At 39.7% G+C, this 21,023-nt stretch overlaps 1 protein-coding gene across 1 annotated transcript; it reads right to left on the bottom strand.

The window, feature by feature from the left end:
• Positions 1–47: 47 nt before the first annotated feature.
• On the bottom strand, positions 48–19,843 carry ercc2 (excision repair cross-complementation group 2). The gene is made up of 23 exons (XM_049576128.1): positions 19,699–19,843; positions 19,231–19,330; positions 18,084–18,161; positions 17,877–17,939; positions 17,563–17,676; positions 16,487–16,603; positions 16,036–16,152; positions 15,675–15,798; positions 15,035–15,131; positions 14,243–14,376; positions 12,702–12,870; positions 12,227–12,345; positions 11,960–12,029; positions 11,134–11,203; positions 10,482–10,583; positions 10,214–10,277; positions 9,865–9,986; positions 5,077–5,169; positions 4,742–4,814; positions 4,542–4,612; positions 3,917–4,060; positions 3,577–3,720; positions 48–1,665 (listed from the first exon to the last, which is right to left on the bottom strand). The coding sequence occupies exons 1-23, from the start codon at positions 19,701–19,703 to the stop codon at positions 1,573–1,575; spliced, it is 2,283 nt and encodes a 760-aa protein (XP_049432085.1). The 5' UTR covers positions 19,704–19,843; the 3' UTR covers positions 48–1,572.
• Between the last annotated feature and the right edge of the window lie 1,180 nt (positions 19,844–21,023).

Raw genomic sequence — 21,023 nt, forward strand, 5'->3', positions numbered from 1 at the left:
AGATGTTTAATGGCTTTGTATATTTTTACTGCATGTTGTTGCATGGAAATATTGCTTTTATGTCTTTTTGGGTGTGACAAGTACATTTTTTTTTTAAAAAAAAAAAAGGCTGCTTTAATATCCTGCTTGAATAGCTACTGTAGAGTCAAACTGTTTCTGTAATAAGTTAGGATATTTGTCTCAGACTCGTCAGGATGAAAAGGCCTCTGAAAATCATCAAGATTGAAACACTCTCCTAAGAAAAAAAACACAAGTCAACTGTTAAATACAAACATTTATATTCCAACTTCTTGGTTGAAAAACAGGTACACAAATATTCATGTCCAGTATAAAATGTGACTATGTACATTTACAGTAGCACAGGAAACTAACAGTAGTCTTGTCTGTATGACAGACACTATATAGATCAATGTAACACCCACTGATGGAAGAATGTTTCTGTAGTTAAAGCAACATGTTGACCCATTGATGAACTTATTTTCACACATCTGCTCCTCTTGTTTGAAATAACAGCATGCTTTTAAAACAGTGCTTATCACTTATGGTTTGAAAAGTAATAAATGTGTTTTTTTTTTCTCACTACAGTACTGTGAAATGCTCTAAAATAGCACATCGGATTTAGGAGTTTAATGTCAAGTAAAGATTTTCTTTATTACTGTTGTTATTTCTGTTATATCATCTCACAGTGTATCTGTGAGTGATCTGTAACACTGACTGCATACACTGAATATGTTTACATGCACACTAATATTCCACAATAATTCTGAACCTGACAATATTCTGAATTTAATACAGGGCATGTAAACTGCATATTTTGTTTAGATATTCAAAATGTACCATTTTCAGATTGAGACGTGGGATATGCCGGTATTAGTTGGGTTTTAGGAGCATTCTTTGGACATGCATGCATCTCAATTGGGGAATTTACCACAGTTTGGGACACATGGCCTTGTGTCTGTTTAAGGTGCTGTCATGGATACATTGTATGCAAATCAACCAACAGTTTGCAAGGCTGTGGGGTAGAGATGCATGCCCAAAAGATAAGCCCAGAATTCATGTCAGATGGAGAAACACTGTTAAACATTATGAAAGACTTGGGTACCAACATGTTTTTTGATATTTGCAAATATTATAACACCAACCTTTTCAAGAGGGTGGTTGAAGGAATGACAGAGGGAGGCTGTGTTTGCATAGTTGAACTAGTCCGCCATCACAAAGAAGCAAATGGCACAAGTGGCTCTAGTCGTCCCACTATTCCATATTTTCATATGATAAACGTCATGTTAGGGCACATTTTTTAGAGCATGCACTGCTGCAAATGGGAATATTAGTGGAATATTATTTTTCATTAGCCATGTAAACAGCTTCATGGGAAAATGTTCTTTTTGGATTATGGGCAAAAATGAAATATTCTGTGCATGTCAACATAGTCACTGAGTGTACAAAATGTAGTAAAACCCAAACATCTTGTACAACAACTGGGATAAATGGAACTCCTTAGTTGCATCTGCTGTTTTGCCCAGTTGTAATGATGTCACTGTAACGGCTGCTGACCCTTCATGGACATTGCCTTCAGGTCTGATGAGCAATCTGAGCAATTTTCTGCAGCATCTCCTCCGACTCCAGCTGTTCAAGAGTCAACAGAGACAGACCCAACTGGTCCTCCTGGAGAGAGAGACAAGGACAATATTAGAGAGCAGGTAAAAAGTACAAGTACAGTGATCACAGTCTGTCTGGTCAACAATGTTCAGTGTCCTGCTAAACTAAGGACCTCTGGTTAATTATGCTGCTCACTATGCATCTCTGAGTTACTTAAAATTAGGTGAAAGCTGCTATATGATATAAACAGGCTTTTGATTTGCTAACTGGGCAAAAGAATTTTTTTTCCCCCTCTGAAAGTTTTTTATTTTTTTACACTGTTAGAAATTAACTTTTGACTAACCTACAAGACCTCTGAAATCTAAGAGGTGTTTTTACCGGCCAAAGTAATAAATTTAGCCCTTTCATGAAAATATCAAGTTCAGTACTGAATGGGGGTCAAAATACTTTTTTGTACATGCACTGATGCTTCCAACTTTTACAATTACATGCACCACTTTTTTATTAACAACACCTGAAGTTTTGTTAACTGCACCATTTGGTGTATTTGTCCCTTTTTCTCTGCACTTCCTCCCTAACCAGTTTCGACCAAAAGAAATCCGACACCAACCGCTGCAACATTTTCTTTGTAAATGTAATGTAATTTGAGCTGAATTTCCCTTTAATTTTCTCAAAAATTTCTAGTTCAAATTTTACATGATCATAGTCATAGTCACATAGAGTGATACTGAAAAAAAATTACATTGAAAATTTTAGTTACAGTGACAGTGACAGTGGGAAAAAAGCAAAAGCCAACCCCAGATTCACTCTTGTTTAGTTTTCCCTCTTACTATTTTTGCATTTTTTTCGGCACTGTATCTCAGGGATGCCTGCTTGTTATGGTCTGGCACCTGGTCCCTACCTTGTTATAAAGCCCCAACCTCACCTAATACTGTGGGGGTACACGGCAAAAAACATCTGGAGCACAGACAATAAGAAGACAGAGGCAGAGGGCAGAGTCTCTGCAGAAAAATACACCACAACATACTTCTAGAGGGTCATAAGTGAAGCTTGAGATAGATAATCTTTTTAGGAAAATCCTGCACAGTATATTTTTCATTTCTGAAGGAAACAGTTATACAATTCATATGTGAGTTTAAAAATGAGGACTTTTTCAATGTGTTACAACAAAATTTGAACAGACTTACTTCAAGTTATATACAGTCATGGAAACATTTTTTAGTAGTAATCCCTTATGCTTCTCCGCAAACCTTATATGGAATCGTTTTTTTTAACCATATTAGATCTGACGAGATACGATGTGTAATAAATTATTGCTGTAATGCGAGTCCTTCTTTGCCCTTTCTAACTGCTCCAAGTACCAGTACTGTAACAGCATGAACAGACGTCCTTCAAAATACATGTAGCAGCTGGACTGATCAGGCCTGCACTGTGCAGCTGTGCGGCTCTGTCTTATCTGCCTATGCACTGTCCCTGTCCTCTTTTAGTGTCAGGACATTATCAGTTATAAATTTGTTTTTAACCGACAATGACTCGGCAGCCCTGCACAACATATTTTCTGAACCAAGTTACATCCACCGGTGCATGTCGAGCTGAGAATTAAGTGCACAGCTCATATTTTAGGTGCACTACGATGAATATGTGCACGGTATTTCGAGCCCAAACTGTACATGCTCTAATTGTTAAACTGTTCTAATTGTAGAAAAAAAGAATATGATTCTGGCGATTATTAAATTATTTTGTGATTTCAAGATGAAAGATCATGAAATTACTCAGTTGTGGTGAGCTTAATTCAAACATCTTCATTCATGTCTCCTCCAGCCTCACAAAAAAATGTAAAAGAGTTTTAACTAATTGTGTTTGCAATCAGTATTTTTGTCTTGGTCTGTTTATGTTTTCACTTTTAAGCTTCCATTTGTTAACTACCCATGAGCCAGGTTTTACTCTTGTCTAGTGCTCGGCCGGTGTGAGCCATACCTGTCTAAAAGGCTGAGCCATTTGGCGCAGGAAATGCTTGGAAAGCTGGACGGCCTCGTCCACGGTGAGGTTCAGACTGCCGTCATTGATGTGTTCTTGAATCCAGCGAGGAAGCTTCCCACGTTTGTCTGCTCGGGCGTAACGCTGCGAACAGGAGACGCACTCATCACAAACTGATTGACCTTTACTTAAAGGGAAAAACTGCTCCAATTGAGCTACTTTAACAATAAAATCAGAACAGTATGGTTGTATTCACAGCAGTGAATGTGAAGCAGGGTGATGCTAACAAACAGTGTACTGTAACTAGGTTTAAAATAGACTGGGCAGAATCACCACACACCTTGTCAGCAAATATCATAAGTCCGTAGTCAGTCTTGCCTCTGATGGCTCTGCCCACACACTGGGCCGCATGACGCATGGCATCAAATGTCAGGAAGTCATTCTCTCTGATCTGAAATTGATCCCGCAGGTACTCCAGACGAGCCTGAAACGTGAATCAGTGAGGAATTCAGTGTCATGCTATGAAGAAAACCATGACTGTAGTCAGACTGTGTCCAGACAGCTGCGTCCAAACTCACTCCCGTATTCACTCAACCACTATTTCCTTTGTAAAAGACACTCAATAATTTATTTTGTAGCGAGCAGCAAACTGAGATTTCTGACATTATTAAATCATCATCACTTTGTGTCATTGCTGACAGAGCGAGAATTGCACATTGGTAATTTTGTCATCTATAAAATGTGATACATTTCGTTGTGGGACTGTTGGCAGAAAGTAGAATGTACACCACAAACAGGATTTTTTTTTGTTCAATTGTGGGAATTTTTGAGGGCAATGCTACAGAGAAAATTTCACACACAATTCAGACATTCAAAAAATAATTTGTCAGAGGGTAAATGTAGTGGGTTTTATAGTAAAAGTGAGTAGTTTCAGACATAGCCAGAGTAACGCTGTTAGTTCTGACCTTTAGGATGCGGCTCTGTGTGTAAACATAAGGTACTCCAAACATGATGACTGCCCGGCCAAAGTGGTGCACTGAACAGAAAACGGAACAAGATTCGTAGTTACAAAGCTGAAAACCTGAACTCAAAATACATCCAAATTCAGGTGAAATGTTTACGTTTTTCTTATCTCGTGTATAACTATGAAGAACACGTTGCATACCAAAATCTATTCCCTCGGACACCTTTCCCCTGGCCACAGACAAGAGGATGGCTCCTCTGCCATTCTCACATGCCTAGGGAGCACACACAGACAAAAAAAAAAGGTCAGAGGTCAAAAGTCTGCCTGCCACCAGGAAATTAGGAAGATACAATATCACTGAGTTTGCTTTGATCATTTACAACACAGCTATGCTAAATGAATCAATCAATGGCATTTTGTCTTCTGCTTTTACCAACTTGATCTGCTATTAACATTTTGGCAGCTGTAAACTGCAAATATTTGTGAGTCTTTTAATTACAATACACCAAAAGAAAGATGACAGGTGTCTCTCTGACCTCCTGGTATTTCTCCAGGGCCATGCTGGTCTCTGCAGCATCTGGAGTCTCAATGAAGATCAGCTTGTTTCTCTGGATATTCTCTAGGATACCCTACAAACACACATGTACAAAAACATATAAGGTAACTGTTCTTACTTTCATAAACATACAATGAAAAATAATGTCTGCTGTATTCTGCTTTAACAGAACAACATATACTTAAAGATGGGGTAGGCAGTTTAATCTTGGCGTCACTGTGCAAAAATCCAATATTAAACTTTAAGGAAACTGTAATTTACAGAAGATGAGAACAGCCATGTATTATTCTTTTTTTGTGCACTGTTATCTCGTGATAACGACTTATTAATTTGTTATCTCGAGATAACAAAGATTGTTTTCTCGTGATAATTGTCAAGTCTGATGATTGCGCGCTGGTTAATGTGATCGTCCTGATTTCAGCCTACAAGAGCTGCCACTGGTGTCCCAGGGAGGTGAAAATGGCAGATCACATTATTGATCAACGCATCAGGATGTAGGCTACTTCAGTCAAGGTCTAACACAGGCAGAAATTGTATTGTGTCTTTCTGTCTTTCTGTTAGGCATTCAGATTAGTCCTCGTCATTTAAGGAGAAGACTAGCGCGGTTACAACTTCACAGGCGACGGTTAAGTGATCCTGCTCATCGACGGGAAATCACATCATCTGCTATATGTGACGTACATGCCCTTATTTGGATAACACATCGTGACGTCGGAACCATCAGCCTCCCACTGCATTACGCTTTAAAAAAATAAAGAATCTGAATCTGTTTGGATAACACGGTATTCCCCACACATAAAGCCTATTGACAGCGTAATGCGCTCTGGCTGCAGATGTATTAAGCATGAATCCGTTCTTGCAGCACGTCTAAAGTATTTTGTTAGAGACAAACCATCCATCTGTCTGGCATCTCACCTGTTTTGCCTAGCCTTGACCAGTGAATCAGCTTGTAACAATTCTCCAACAACAGAAACTGAGGCTTATGTCACAACGCTACTTTTACAGGTCGCGGGAGGCACAGGTTCACGGTGCCAAGCTGAAACCCCTGATATAACATAACCCCAAAAAACTTAACTCTTTTTGCTTTCAAAATGCAGCAATAAATTGTATAAAAACGAAAAGGACTCATATGGTTAGTTTAACTCAACAACTTTAGTGTAATTAAATTAAAACAAACTCAAATTAACACGCATCCGGCTCGGACGATTCACTCAGTTAACACAGCGTGTCACGCCGATACAGAAAACAAATAACCCCCACTGTGCATTTACTGCTTGTTTATTAATTCCAGTCACATTTAATAGTAGCTGCAGCAGCACAGCTAGTTGCCAACAGCTGTCTTGTTATTATTTCTTTATTACAGATATGCCACGTTATTTGGCCATGGTGATCGCCGCTTGCTGCTGGTCAGTTTTTCTGCTGATGTTGTTGTTTTTTTTTATCTGTGTACACTTGACATCTTCAGCACCAAGGACAATGCTTAAAGTGATTTTATTATAACCGCTGCCTAACAGGCTCGGGGACATCTTCAGCACAGTGGACAGCGCTCAAACTACAGTTTCTTGTCTGCTTTTGTCATGTGGTGAATTCTACTGTTGGCCTCCTTATGGAAAAAAATGTAATAAAATTTGCATTTGTTAGAACTTCTTAATGTTTTATTTGTGTGTAGCTTATGGCAGCCAGTCAGTAGCCTATAGTGAGTGGCGATGTGCGATGCGCTATACAGCAGGAAAAAAATACAATGATGTCACTCATTCATTCATCCAGTTGGCAACCCCCCCACCTTAAAACATCTTCCCGTGTGTGGGGAATAGACGTCGGAACTATTTTCTGAGAGGGGTTTGCGGGATTTTTGTTGGGAGGGGCGGGGGACGCACGCACACTTATCAGTGATTAAGGATTTGATTTGAAGTTATTTTATAATAACATGCAGTTATAGAATGGATGAACACGGCATCTTTATTGTTAAGAAAATGAAACTTTGCTAACTAAATCAAGCCATGTAAGGAACATAACAGCATTATTTGTAACTTGAATGAAAAAAAAGTCTGGACCTTCTCTCAGTTGACCTACTGATGAAGATTTTGAGCAGGGTCGAGACATCGCTTTCATCCATAAGGTCACTGTGAGCGTTCATAATGGCCACATGTGTTAGTCTCTCCTGCGTCATGGTGTTGCGCAGCCAGGTTTTCAGCCTGCGCAAGGCTGAAAAAGAGCGCTCGGATGGGCAGGGCCAGACAGAGCTTAATGAGCTTCTCCACCTCCGACAGCATGGAGCGGGTTTGGCGCTGCAAGGTTTGCAGGATGGACACAACATCCTGGATGGTGCTAACTTCTCGTCCCCTACACACATCCCTCAGTATGTCCAGCTCAAGGCTTAGCCGCTCTCGTGGAAAGGGGGTCAGTTCCGGGGAACCCACATCCACTCGTTTCCCCTGAGCCGCCTCAAGAACTGCCTGCTCTCGCCCTGCAGCTACGCGGAGTCCCTCCTAATCAAAACGCCGCTCCACCTCTGAGCGCAGCAGGTCCTGCAGCCTGACTACATACAGTAGGCTATGCCAGATGCCAAGGCTACTGTATGTAGTCAGGCAGGCTGCATATCACATTCAAAAGCATAGATCTATGTATTAATGATATGAAAGAGATAAATGTAAGTCAGATAAATTGAGTTTAAATTCAGATTCTTTATTTTTTTTAAAGCGTAATGCAGTGGGAGGCTGATGGTTCCGACGTCACGATGTGTTATCCAAATAAGGGCATGTACGTCACATATAGCAGATGATGTGATTTCCCGTCGATGAGCAGGATCACTTAACCGTCGCCTGTGAAGTTGTAACCGCGCTAGTCTTCTCCTTAAATGACGAGGACTAATCTGAATGCCATCTCTAACAGAAAGACACAATGCAATTTCTGCCTGTGTTAGACCTTGATTAAAGTACATCCTGATGCGTTGATCAATAATGTGATCTGCCATTTTCACCTCCCTGGGACACCAGTGGCAGCTCTTGTAGGCTGAAATCAGGACGATCACATTAACCAGCGCGCAATCATCAGACTTATTTATTTATCACGAGAAAACAATCTCTGTTATCTCGAGATAACGAATTAATTAAGTCGTTACCACGAGATAACAGTGCACAAAAAAAGACTAACACATGGCCGTTCTCGTCTTCCGTAGTAATTCAAGTGGACTGAGAGAAAACTAGACTTTTGCACCTCTGCTTGTATCCATTTTCAGGCTTTGGAAAATCTAGGCCATTACCTGAGACTGTGGCCAATCACAGGTCATTTCAGAAAGAGGACGTTGCTACTGACTGTTGTACAAATGCAGATACACATGCAGGGCCCTTCAGTGAAAGCCTGATTTAATGGCAGAGAGTCCTGCAGAGAAAGTTGCTATTCCAGCATTGGCAACAACTGCCTACGCTACAGAGCAACCGAAAAATGGAAGACGGACTTGAGTCTGATGATAAAAGAAATAAAACACGTGTCAATATCTGCGAAGAATCTCAGATATGATGAGAAAATGCTAATTGTTTAGGCTTCGGCTAACTGTAGCCAAAGGCTGACGCAGTGCATTTGCTCAGTCCCTCCTTGCCCCACCGAATTCAGCTGTCAACCTTTTTTACTTCTTCTTCTTTCTTTTTTTTACTATAATAAAAAACTAATATGAACATATGTTATATGAAATGGTCTATAAAATATGTCAATCAAGTACTACACTGAGCAACCCAAAAAAGGAAGACAGACTTATAAAAAAGAGTCAAAAAGAGAGTCTGACAATAAACAAAATAAAACATGTTAATACTGGCAAAGTGTTTCAGAGATGATGAGATAATGTTGCTAATAGCTTATAGCTATCTTAGCTAATAGCTAACTAGAGACAAAGGCTCACGGCTGCAGCTTCAAGTTCACAATTATGTAGCTGATATTGCCTACAGAACTCGAAATCACAGCGTCCTCTCTGCCTCACTACCTGCAGCTACAGACCACCACACCAGGAGGAGAGCTGGCAGCAGCTCCAAAGGCAGACCTCCAATCAGCGGCTGCAACAACATGAATACAACCAGTGCAAACCCCAGCTCCAGCCCTGACTTGCCCAAGCTAAAAAACAAGACATAGTGCTGCCGCTGGCCACCAGCCTCCTGTAACACCTGATGCTGAGGGGTTTGTGCTGGCCAAATAAGAGCCGCTACAGCTACCGACCAAAGGTCTGTTGTGAGCTGCTGCCTACTCTTCTCCAGGGAAGCACCCCACAGAGTTGTGGAGAGCAAGGCGGAGGGATGGTGGGGTGGCTAACACTAGCTTGTTAATTCTTGTCTCATTTGTGGTCTGATAAACAGAGAGGGAGCAGGGCAAAAGGGGCTGAAAGGTTGACTGTGCTGTGTGCAACTCTACAACAAAATAAATCAACGTATGAGAAACACTGGGTTACTGTAAGGAGCGTGTGCATATGCCCGTGGTCGTCAGATGGAATAGGCTTAGAACAGAGAGGGGGGAGCTGCAGGAGAATGGAGTATTCTCAAATTCTGCCTTTTTTTCCCCTCCTTATCTAGGTTCCTGTCTACCCCAGCTTTAAGCATTACTGACACGCTAACTCCTCTGTTTCAATGATGCAAATGTTTTAAATATTATTAATAGCAGTAGTATTAGTAGTAGTAGTAGTAGTAATACTACTGTTTTAAGGAAGAGGATAAATCAGGATCCATATTAACAAAAACCAGCACAGTCTCTCAGGTGTGTGTGCTGTCTCTCTCCACACACTGACCTGTTCATACCAAGACGCCACTATATTCTCCATGTACACGTAGCTGGTGAAAAATGCCACGATGCCATCTGGAACGATTGCAGACATCTCTAGAAGTAGGTTGCCATAATTACGAATCACAGCTGGAAACAAAATAAAAAAAGAAAAGCAATTTTATTTGAACAAAGAATGATTTGTTTTGTGTTTAGAACAGTTCAAGATATTATGTTCTGAAAAAGAAAGAAAAATGTGTACGTATTTATGTCATAGCTGCAATTTTCATCAAATAGATATTTTATTGTTAAGGTGATATCATTACTGTATGTCAATCTCTCTTTAGAACATGATGCTTAGAGACATTTCTACTAACCAAAATCTTCTCTGGTCTCAAACTTTGAGCTCAGGGCCACCTGATCATTTCCCCTGCCAACAATCTATAAGAGAAAACAAAGGAAGAAAAAGAAAGACAGTTCAGTCACACAATTTTCCTTGTTGAAATGTGATTAAATGTTTGAACATGGTCAAGAATCTAGTGGTTTTATGACACAATCTGTCCACGTCAGTTGTTCACCAATACACCAGAGCTGCCACAGTGAGTGTGATTTTGAATGTGTGTGTCCCCAAGTGCAGTTACACACCAGCGGACAGAGGCAGGTCCGTGCCAGGGTCATGGTGAAGGATGCCATGGTAACTGGGCGGAAGTCGAGGATTCGGGGATAGATGTCTAGTGGAGAGAGAGTCTGAAGAGATCGAACAGAAGGAGAGGAGAGTTAAAATAAGACCTGGAATTTTTTTTGTCAGTACACATCTACAAACGTCATGACTGCACGCAGAACAGAAAATCAAACAACTTTCCAGAATGAACCAAGTTACAGATTGCAATCAACATTCACTTGACAATGATGAGTTTCAGGAAAAACTTGTATTAGCAAGCTTGTATTGTAAAAACGATTTCCACTTTAACAAAAAGGCAACAGGGAAATTCAGTAAAGCATTACATTAAATAAACTGCAGGATTATCTTTTAAGAAGCAACATGATATGGAAAGTGTCCTTTAAGAGGTGAACAGAATGGGCTTTTCATCCAATAAAGAATGAAGGGAGAAGAAATGGAGAAGGTATTTCAAGAATATTAAAACAGACAAAAAACACACAGCCTATCTCACAGGAATTCAGACAGACAAACGTTCCTTTTTTTTCCCAGTCATAATGCAAACATTTGGTAAATTACAGGACTCAGATGATTGTAAACTGAGCAGAGAAGAAAGAGACAGAGTGGTAACTAACTTACCCCTGAGGTGATGACGACTGACTGAAATCTTTGAAAAACAGGTTTGATGGCAATTGAAGGGTCCATACAGCTGAGAGAGAGACAGATAACAGTCAAAGTCAACCTAATGTTTCACTATTCACAGCACACAGACTTAGCCCTACATCATGTCACATGTTTGACCTACTATAACCTGCAAATACTTAATAAGGGGTTAGATTCAGCAGAAACGTCATAGTCAAGACACCTTCTGTCCTAGGACCCTTAAATTGGATTCAAAAAACTCTCCAACGAAACTTTTAATGAATAAGAAATGGAAGAAACCTCAGGAAGAGCACCTGAGGGAGGGAACCCTCCTCCAGGATGGAAAGACAATAAGAAAAAATGAGTAAATACAAAATAATAACAGAATTGTATAATAGTGTAGTAAGAATGGGGGATTTTTGTTCTTTGGAATGAGACTCGCTGGCTGCTAACAGCACAGTGAGCAGGTGAAAATGAGCAAGAAAAAATGTTTTAGTAGGTAAATGGCAGAAACAACTTTTATCCCAAAATGTCTGCCTCCTCACCTTGCCACGTCTTCTGCACAACTGAAACCCGCTATTATTGTGAAAAAGGTAAATACATATAACTGTAACTGTCAGACATATAAGTCACTAGATAAATTGTTGTACATGATGCGATTTAACGGTCAACCATAGAGCTTTGCAGAGTCCTCCTCAAATGTTAGGCAAAATCTACAAATATCTGTACCAATTTTCACAATTACCGGTGGATTTGCCTGTGCTGACCACAAAGACAAACACCAAAGTAGACATTAATCTGTTATGATTCTTTTCTATACCACCTGAAGTGCAGCACAGGGTTGGCGATGGTTGGTGTTCTGTCTTCAAAGGGCTCAATGATTATAGTGAAACCTTCAAACAGAAAAAGAAAACATGCTAAAAAATAAAAAAACAGTGATTGGAGTAAACAGCAACATAACCAAACAAATATTTGGGAGATATCACAAACTAAATCTGACTTCTACCACACATCTTACTGCAACTACAGCAGTATTTTTCATGACAGTGTCTGGTTAAAGTACTTAAAGATGTACAGAAGTGTTTAGTACCTTGGCTGTAGGTGCTGACCAGGGTAGCAAAGTTAGAGATAAGAGTAACAGCTGAGAAGTCAGCAATGTCGGCAATCTCCAGAGTTCGTAGCAACGACTGTAACCGCTCTGCACAAAACCTGAAGAGACGCAGAGGGATGGGTAACAGATTAGGAGAAAATGTGTCCAAATGAGGGTTTGAAGAAAATTAATTATAAGGATGTTAAGTAAGTAAACAAGAAAATGTCTACTATAAATAAATAGTATTTTAAATTGTTTTCTGTATACTTTAACTTCTGCCCTATTCCGTCTTTTACACTATATATACTCATACTTTAAGAGCATTTTTTAGAAGGAGCCTGAGATCTCAGATTTTGATTGCCAACAACTTTTTCTTTTTCAAATTTTTCTACTGAAGAGAACAGAAATTAGTTTACCAAAAGAGTAAAGACTTAAATGATTTCAGTTTTAATGAGTTGCTGAAGCCAGCACTGACCTGAGAGGTTTGCGGTCGATGCAGACTTTGTCGAAGATGTCTTTGAGGAACTGCGGGGCACTCTCCTGTACGACATGTTGGACCCTCAGACGGGACTTCAGATACTCCAGGAAACGTTTCAAGAAACCAACAAAGTGCTCTGCTGTGCGAATAGTACCAGGGACTGCCTCTGAGAGAGAGGGAAGGAGCAGAAAACAGCAATGTCAATTTTTTTTGGAGACGCGGTTTTGTGTTTTTGTCTATACCATCACTCTAAACTCACTGCAATAAAAGGAGGAAGGATGCAACCAACTAAAATTACTCCCTTGGGTTTACATGCCTCCACCAACCAGTCAAGTTACAGTTTACACCCATATCTGTCCAGAATCCCAGTAACCATGACAGCAGACAATGCTTCAAATATGGATGTTGCTGTAAAGAAGCTACATATTCTCAAACATGGATACATCGCACACATCTTCAACCCGGCAGCACCAAAGACCTATACAATCAGCACACTTTCAACATGGAGATTATAATAACCAATTCAGTGTCTGAACAAATGTCTCCCCTTCTGTTCCTGAGTTATGGTGTTGAATAACAGCCAGAAAAGTGTTTTGCAAAACATTATGATGTCACAATAAATTTGACCTTTGACCTTCTGGATATAAAATGTCATCACTTCATCGTTTTATTCAATTTTGTCATAATTAGCATATGAATTCCTTAGTTGTTACCAAAAACCTGTTTTGTGAGGTCACAGTGACCTGTGACCATCAACATCTAATCAGTTCAAAGACATGGAGTTGAAGTGGATGTTTGTGTCAAATTTGTGGAAATTACCTCAAGATGTTCTTGAGATATTACGTTCACAAGTATGATGCAGAAAGGGTCACAGTGACCTTGACTTTTAACCACCAAATTCTGATCAATTTATCACTGTTTTCTTATATGAACTGCCAGCAATGTCCAGAAAAATCAGGTCCAATCGTTTCTTTTTCACACATGTAGCACAAAACAGGAGATAGTCCGAATTAGAAGCGTTCTCACCTACTAGAAAAACTCTGTTGGGTTTATGCAAGAGATAGCACCTCAGCAGAGCGTGCAGGAGATGATGCCGATTACACTGCGGTCAAATAGCTATTTCATGATGTGGTCATAAACAACAGAGTCTCTTGCAGTTCCTTGAATTTGTCTGACAATATCTGCTTCTGCCCGGAACGTCATCTCTCCAGTTAGACATTTTCATTGCCGTCTTTCTGTAAATTACCCTTCTATTTCACGTATGGATTTTTGTTTTCTTCCAGTTTCGTCCAAGCCTCAAGATAGAAACTAGCTATGAATTCTCAGCACAATTACCTGCTTCCTCCCACATGGGCTCAGTAGGACATTACACAGACTTTGTACTAGGGAGCTGGAAAGGTAAAGTCTGTTTGAGGTCTGATCCAAATGATTCAGACATTTTCATTTCTCACATATAGTTTAGTGCATGTATAAAAGGGGCTAAGTGGACATTTGTGTTAAATTTAAGTTTTGATGTGCAATGCTGCCAACAGCTGTACCTTGAAGAATTTCATCTGGTAACACAGGATTTGCGAGGTAGACGTCTGTTTCCCTGGCAACATTGGCTTCCTTCAGCCCCTCCACCAGTCGCCTGTACTCCTGCTTCAGTTTGGCAGCATCTGTCTCCTTTATCCTATCAGACAGCAGGGGAAGCAGGACAGAGACAGGAAGTTGGTGCACTACAAGAAGCAATGACGGATACATGACAATTTCATCATGTGATCATTCTTTCCTGATCAAGGATACAGTTCCGGGAAAAAAAAAAAGGATTTGTGAGTTGTGTTATCTGTAGATCTTACTAACAAAGGAAACAAAATTAGTTCACTTATCAGAATGACTTTCTTTTCTTTTCATGACCCCCTGACAATCATGGAATTTTGGTATTGACTTTAAATTTCTGGTATGGTCACATGCCCAGTACAAACTGTGGTGGGACTTACCTATGAAAAAAGTTAGGTACAGCACAGAATTTAAATGCAGGAGTCGGGACAAAACTGTCCATTTTCAGAGGAATGAGTAATGTAAACCAATTTAACATTGTGTTGTGTCATGTTACGAGCCACTGGCTGAATTCACTGTGCCTCTTATATTTTTTTTAGATTATATGTGAGCAAGTAAAAGCCACCAAACACTACAGAAATGTTAAAGAAAAAAACGTCTCTCTTCTCTTCAAATGTTGTTTCCTTAGGGGACGAGGGGACTAAGACATGAGGAAACAATACAAGTAAAAGAACTGAGATGCACTTAATGAGTTGAATGTTTCAGGACACTTTCTGCAGGCAGCCTCTTACTTGTGTATGGTGTTCTGAAGAGTGTCCACATTGGTCTGGCAGCGGTCAAGTGTTCGTCTGGTGATGTTCACGCTCATGGAGTCAATGCACACATTGTCTGAGGGAAAGGGAAAGACACAAAGAGGTGGCAAAGAGGTGTGGGAAGAAAAGATGGGACGAATTAAAATTTAACATTAAGCAGCCCCTCCTGGACATTACAGCCTATCTCTGTGAATTCTGCACAATGCTGTAATTTTGTCCAATCACTGCAGCTTTTGAGTCATTTGACTGAATCATCGTAGTCTGCCATGAGTTTCACCAATCACAGCAGTCCCCCATATAACGTCACCAAACTCACCTCTTTGTTTCTGGTTGTGTATATGGAGACACGTGTGACACAAATGTCCCAAATTTACCAACAAAAGTTAGTGCTAAAGACTGTGCAAGGCAATTCCCTGATATTCTGCATGAAAGCAAAGGTCAAAAGTTTTGCACGGCATGCAGCATTGTGGTGAAACTCGCCACTGAGTCATCCCCACATTAGCCGATCTTAAGATTATGGTAAAATTAGCAGAACTACAAAAATAATGTCACATTTTTGTGATTGTTAGACTGTGTGACGGCCCTAAATCTTAATATGAAACTGAGTTTATGTCCTCACCTATATTATGAGCTTCGTCAAATACCACTACAGACTTCTTGGCCAGCTCTTTGGACACCAAGTCAGCTATCTTAGGATCCAGCAGGTAGTGGTAACTGTACACCACAATGTTAGCATGCAGGATCTGAGAGGAGATAAAGACAGCAGACAGTAAACGTGACAAACTAAGAGACACGACACCAACCTCTGTGGAACAGCGTCAAATATTATGACATTATTTCAGTAAGGAGTAACTGTTTCAGATTATCTTCATATTTGTATGCCACCAAATGTTCCTCTTGATAAGAAACTTTTGTTTTTTTTTAACATTTCACACCAGGCTACACATTTCATGTGTGCAAAAGTCTGTAGAGCAACATACTGAGTAGCGCGCCAGATAGTAGGGACACCAGCCTTTTCTCCTGCCATAGTCCTTCAGGTCGTCAAGGTTGTAGATGCCAGCAGGAAGAGGCACCTGTCTGCCAACTGAATCAAACTCCTACAGATAAAAAGCAGAACAATGGGGGCGTTTAAGGAAACAAGAGACAGATTCATGCACATTCTCTAAAACTGACTACAAAGCAAATAAATCACATTTATTAAAGGGACTATAGGTCGAAAATTCTGTATTCTGTATTTCTGTAAACATGAAAGTAAAAGTTCACAAATAGTAACACTCTTCAGACACTTATTTACATTAAGTATCGTCTGAGTGATGTTATTTTGTGAGGAGATATTATCATTAATGATTTTTTTAATACAAATTGTCTACTTCCACTTCAGTTGAAAAATACCAGCTGGTCAGAACTGGATAAATTCAGGTGACTTCTTACCTCATAGAAGCGACATGCAGGCACGCTGGGGTCACTGTGGCGTTGTGCGCGAATGTACGATGCTGTCAGACTGTGGCACTTCCCATCAACCTCCTTACCAAAGCGCAGAGCACTCACCTGGATAGAAGCAGACAAGGCATTTACTGGTGCTACATGACAGAAGAAACAAAAGGTACAGGGCTGTGGCATTTGCTTTTGCTCAAGAGGTGATAAAACCTACAGCTACTCGAAAGCTGAACTAGACCAATAAGCACTCCCGCTGGTGGTTAACATAATGTGAGCTTGGCCATTTTGACACAGGAAACAATGTCGCAGCCAACTGATAACAAACAATCTTGAATTACAGTTAAACTGTAAGCTAAAATATGGTTCTGGAAAAAATGTAAGTGTGACAAAGGCAATGCAGTAACAGAATCCTGGTTCATATTTGATTAGCACTGCTTAGTTTTATTGTTTGATCTCAGTATTTTCACTCTGTTTTTGCAATACAGGAAACAGTAAGGTGCCTGCTTCTCGTTCACAAATTCTCCTATTACAGTCAAACACTGTACTAAAATATGTTTCTGAAGACATTTAGGCGAAAAAAATAGGTAATACAGTTACAGAATCTTGATTTATATTTGTTTAATGCCAGTTTACCATTAAATCTGAATTTGAGAGAAAGAGAGATAGGGGCATGTCTCTCTCTCTCAATCTGCTGCCATACACCTTGTGTCCGTGCTGGCAGGCATATGAAAATGTGCAAGTACAATCTGTAGTTCAAGCAACAGCTCTAGAGCCAGCGGATTTGCGCTGAGATGAGCAGGAACATCTGTGCCCTGGTAAAATGAAGGGAGATTTACTATAGTTCATTTACACATACTACCGTAACTGTTATGATACAAACGGGCTGACAATTTCCTATATCAACATCCCTTTATTCATTTAGACATATAGCAGAAACAAAGAAGAACAGAAAGCTCTGATCAGTATCTAAAAGAAATTATCATTCAGCTTTAAATGTGCATGTTAGTGTGTTCATGCTTTGCTCATGTTGTTTGAGGTCCTGATCTGTCCTGTGCAACAGCTGATCGTACCTCAGGGTGGATGCAGAGGTTTTTTCTGGAGGAAAGGGCCAGAGCCAGGAAATTGTTGCTCTCTCCAGTTTCCTTGGAATAAAACTCCATCAACTTCCTCAGCTCCTCCACGACCTGATCAGACAGCAGATCAAATATAACACACAAGTTAAAGCATCTTCTTAATACTGTTTCATTTGGTTTTTTTATGTTTACTGTGCTATCTTACCTTTTAACACTTCTGAGGAGTAGGGATGCTGGGCTTAAACCTATATGTCTCATGATTTACTCTTTCCACTTTCTGCTGAATGTGATTTTATTTGACACTGACTCACCTTCTCGATCTCTGGAACTGTTCTGGAGCAGTATATTAGCTTGGTCACTTCCAAAGGAAAGGCCTGAGAGAGACAGAGAGAGCAGAACATTTTAAGGTGCTCATGTGGCATTGGCTGGTGGGAAGCTACAGTGGAGCACAACTCCTGGTGCACAAGTCACATGAACAAACACACACACACACACACACACACACACACAAAGTTCACCTTTTGGTAGGCAACAATGAGAGACAGCAGAGAGATGGTCTTCCCTGTTCCTGACGGCATCTCCAGGACTCCATGACCCTGAACATAAACAGCATGAGATGACAAGTAAAAACACACACAAAGTTAACACTGTCTAGCTGTCCTCCCATTGATGCAGTGGAAAAGAAAAACTGATGATAGTTTAAACTTCACCCATGACTGGTGTTTATTCAGTCATTAAGAGCCAAACTGTGTAAACTATGTCCCAATCTTTTCAGGACAAAATAGCCTCTCTTTGTTTACCCGGAGCAGTAACACAACAGTGGTAAAACAAAACAGTGATATGTGGTATTCAGATCCTTACTTATTTTCACCACACTGTGAAAAAATACTCCATTACCAGTAAAAGTCCTGCATTCAAAACTTACTTAAGTAAGAGTGTATCAGTATTATCAGCAAAATGTAGTTAAAGTACTTAAAGTATAAGCACTCATTGTGCAGTAAGATGTTCCCTGCCAGTGTTATACTATTATATATATATATATATATATATATGTGACGTTTTTTAATAATATTACTGCTGCATTAATGTGTATGTTGCGTTTAACTACTGCAGATGTTTAAGGCTGTGCTCATGTTAACTCCTTTATATAGTTTTTTGTAATTTCATCTACAGCAATGCATCATATTCTATAAGGTCACTGTATGTTTGTAGCCAGACTGTCCTGTGAGAACCATGTAGCTTCAAAGAGTCAACTTTGTATGTTGTCAGAAAAACAGCCCAGCTTTATAATGATACATTTTCCAGCTGATCCAAGGTGTTTTTTAAACAGTTTATTTGGCTTAAGAAGTAGGGAAATTTTCTAACCACACACATACAACATCAAAATCGCCAAATTTGGTGATACGTGTGTAGTTTTACTTGCAATAGAGTATTTCTACAATGTTTTTTTTTTTACTCAAGCACAATATCTGAGTAAGTTACGTCCTCCACCGCTACATAAGCGAATTTCTGTGTAAAGATAAACACTTGCTATCATTCCTAAGTCTGACCATTTGTTATTGTGTTTTGTTCTATGTTTATAATGCTCTCGCCTGTCCAGATACCACATTGTTTTTAATCCGACTAAATTTATTGCATCCAGTGAAATGAATAAACATCACCAACCTTGGCATCCAGAGTCCTCTTCAGCTCCAGCATGTAGGAGTACTGCTCAGGATATATGTAGTCATATGGAAAATACACCAACAGACCCTCGATGTTGAGCCTAGAATAAAACAACAGTAACTGGCTCCTTACATGCTGCAGATTCTGTGTAAACCCACTACAACCGTACTGGCAGCTACAGAGTTAACTTACGAGACATGTGAATCAAGCTAAGCAAAAGTGAATGAAGCTAAACTAATGCGTACGCTGGCTCTATATCTCACAGTTAATTACACGAATACAAAGACTGACTTTCAGAGGATAACCTGAGTAAACTGCAGCTGTCAGTATCATGTTTAATGTTACCTTAGCTAAATTATATCAGTTAACTTAGCTAACGTTAGCTAACGTTTCTTAAACTTGATACAATGGAGCTAGCATTATTTGCAAGGATCGTATTTCTTTTTCTGTCTTTGAAGAAACACTCACTTCATTTTTGGTAGACGTGTGGCAGCCTCTCCTCGTCTCTGTCAGTTACTGTTGCTATTTTGTGGTTGTCATTTATAACTTTAGTGTCTGTAAAAACACTAAACACACTGTGACGAAGCGGACTCTTCTTCTTCTTCTTCTTCTACTGCTGCTGCTTCTTCTTCGTTAGTTTTGCCGACGGGCTACAAACCCAAGTTAAAGGTGCATATCGCTACCTACTGTACTGGAGGCAAACATGCTAATCCCAGGTCAGCAGATTAATTGTCATATAATTGTCATTATTCAAAATTTCCTGCCAAGATGTCATAATTCAGTGATTAATAACTGATTTTGTTTCTGTCCTCCCAAAAACAAATTTATAAAATATCATTATCACTTTTGTTTAATGGAGTTGCAAGTTCATCTGCAAACTAATTGCCCTCTTCTTCTGCTGCTGCTGCTGTTTCCTCTTTTTCTATGAGTTCTGGCAGTTTGAACATTCTCGTGGGCATGGGTTCAATCAATCTATCTATCTGTCTGTCTATCTGTCTGTCTATCTATCTATCTATCTATCTATCTATCTATCTATCTATCTATGCTCGGAGAAGATGACCAAGATAGATAGATAGATAGATAGATAGATCAGCCACAACCTCAATACTTTCTCCATTAATAACCATATGCTGGTGGGTGTAGCTCTCAGTTCTAAAGTCAATTATTATTTCCTTTGTTTTCTTTGTGTTTAAAAGAAGACAGCTGGACCTACACCAGTCTGCAAACTGGTCTACCCAGGCCCTATAGTGGTTCTCGTCATTATCCAGTATTAACCCCGCTATTGCTGTATCATCAGCAAATTTGATTGTGACATGCTCAGGTGTGTTTCTTTTGCCCTCGTTTGTGTAGAGGGTAAATAATACTGGTGAGATTACACTCCCCTGTGGGGCTCCAGTATTATACTATAACCAGTATCAGTTATAATAGGGGAGGACAGAGCTGCAGTCACACCATGGACTTAATCGCATTTCATTTTCACTACTACTCACACATGTATTTAATGTATCTAGTGAAAATGTGTTGTATATTTTTTCTTTTACTCTTTTGTTGTTGTTTTTTCAGATCAGCTTCAATGGCCAAGTAGGCAATGTGTTAACATACAAGGAATTTGACCTTGTTTATTGTTTTTTGTTTCTTGATGTAATTGTACACACACAAAGACATACAGCTAATAACAAGAACAGCAAAGCTGAACAAGGTGGACAAAAATATTTGAATCAGATATAAATAAGTGGCAGGAGTGAAAATTAGTCATCCTTAACATTTGTTGTGTTATGGTTTCACAATGATAA

The sequence above is a fragment of the Epinephelus fuscoguttatus genome, linkage group LG5 (assembly GCF_011397635.1).
Source record: "Epinephelus fuscoguttatus linkage group LG5, E.fuscoguttatus.final_Chr_v1".
Classification (NCBI taxonomy): Eukaryota; Metazoa; Chordata; class Actinopteri; order Perciformes; family Serranidae; genus Epinephelus; species Epinephelus fuscoguttatus.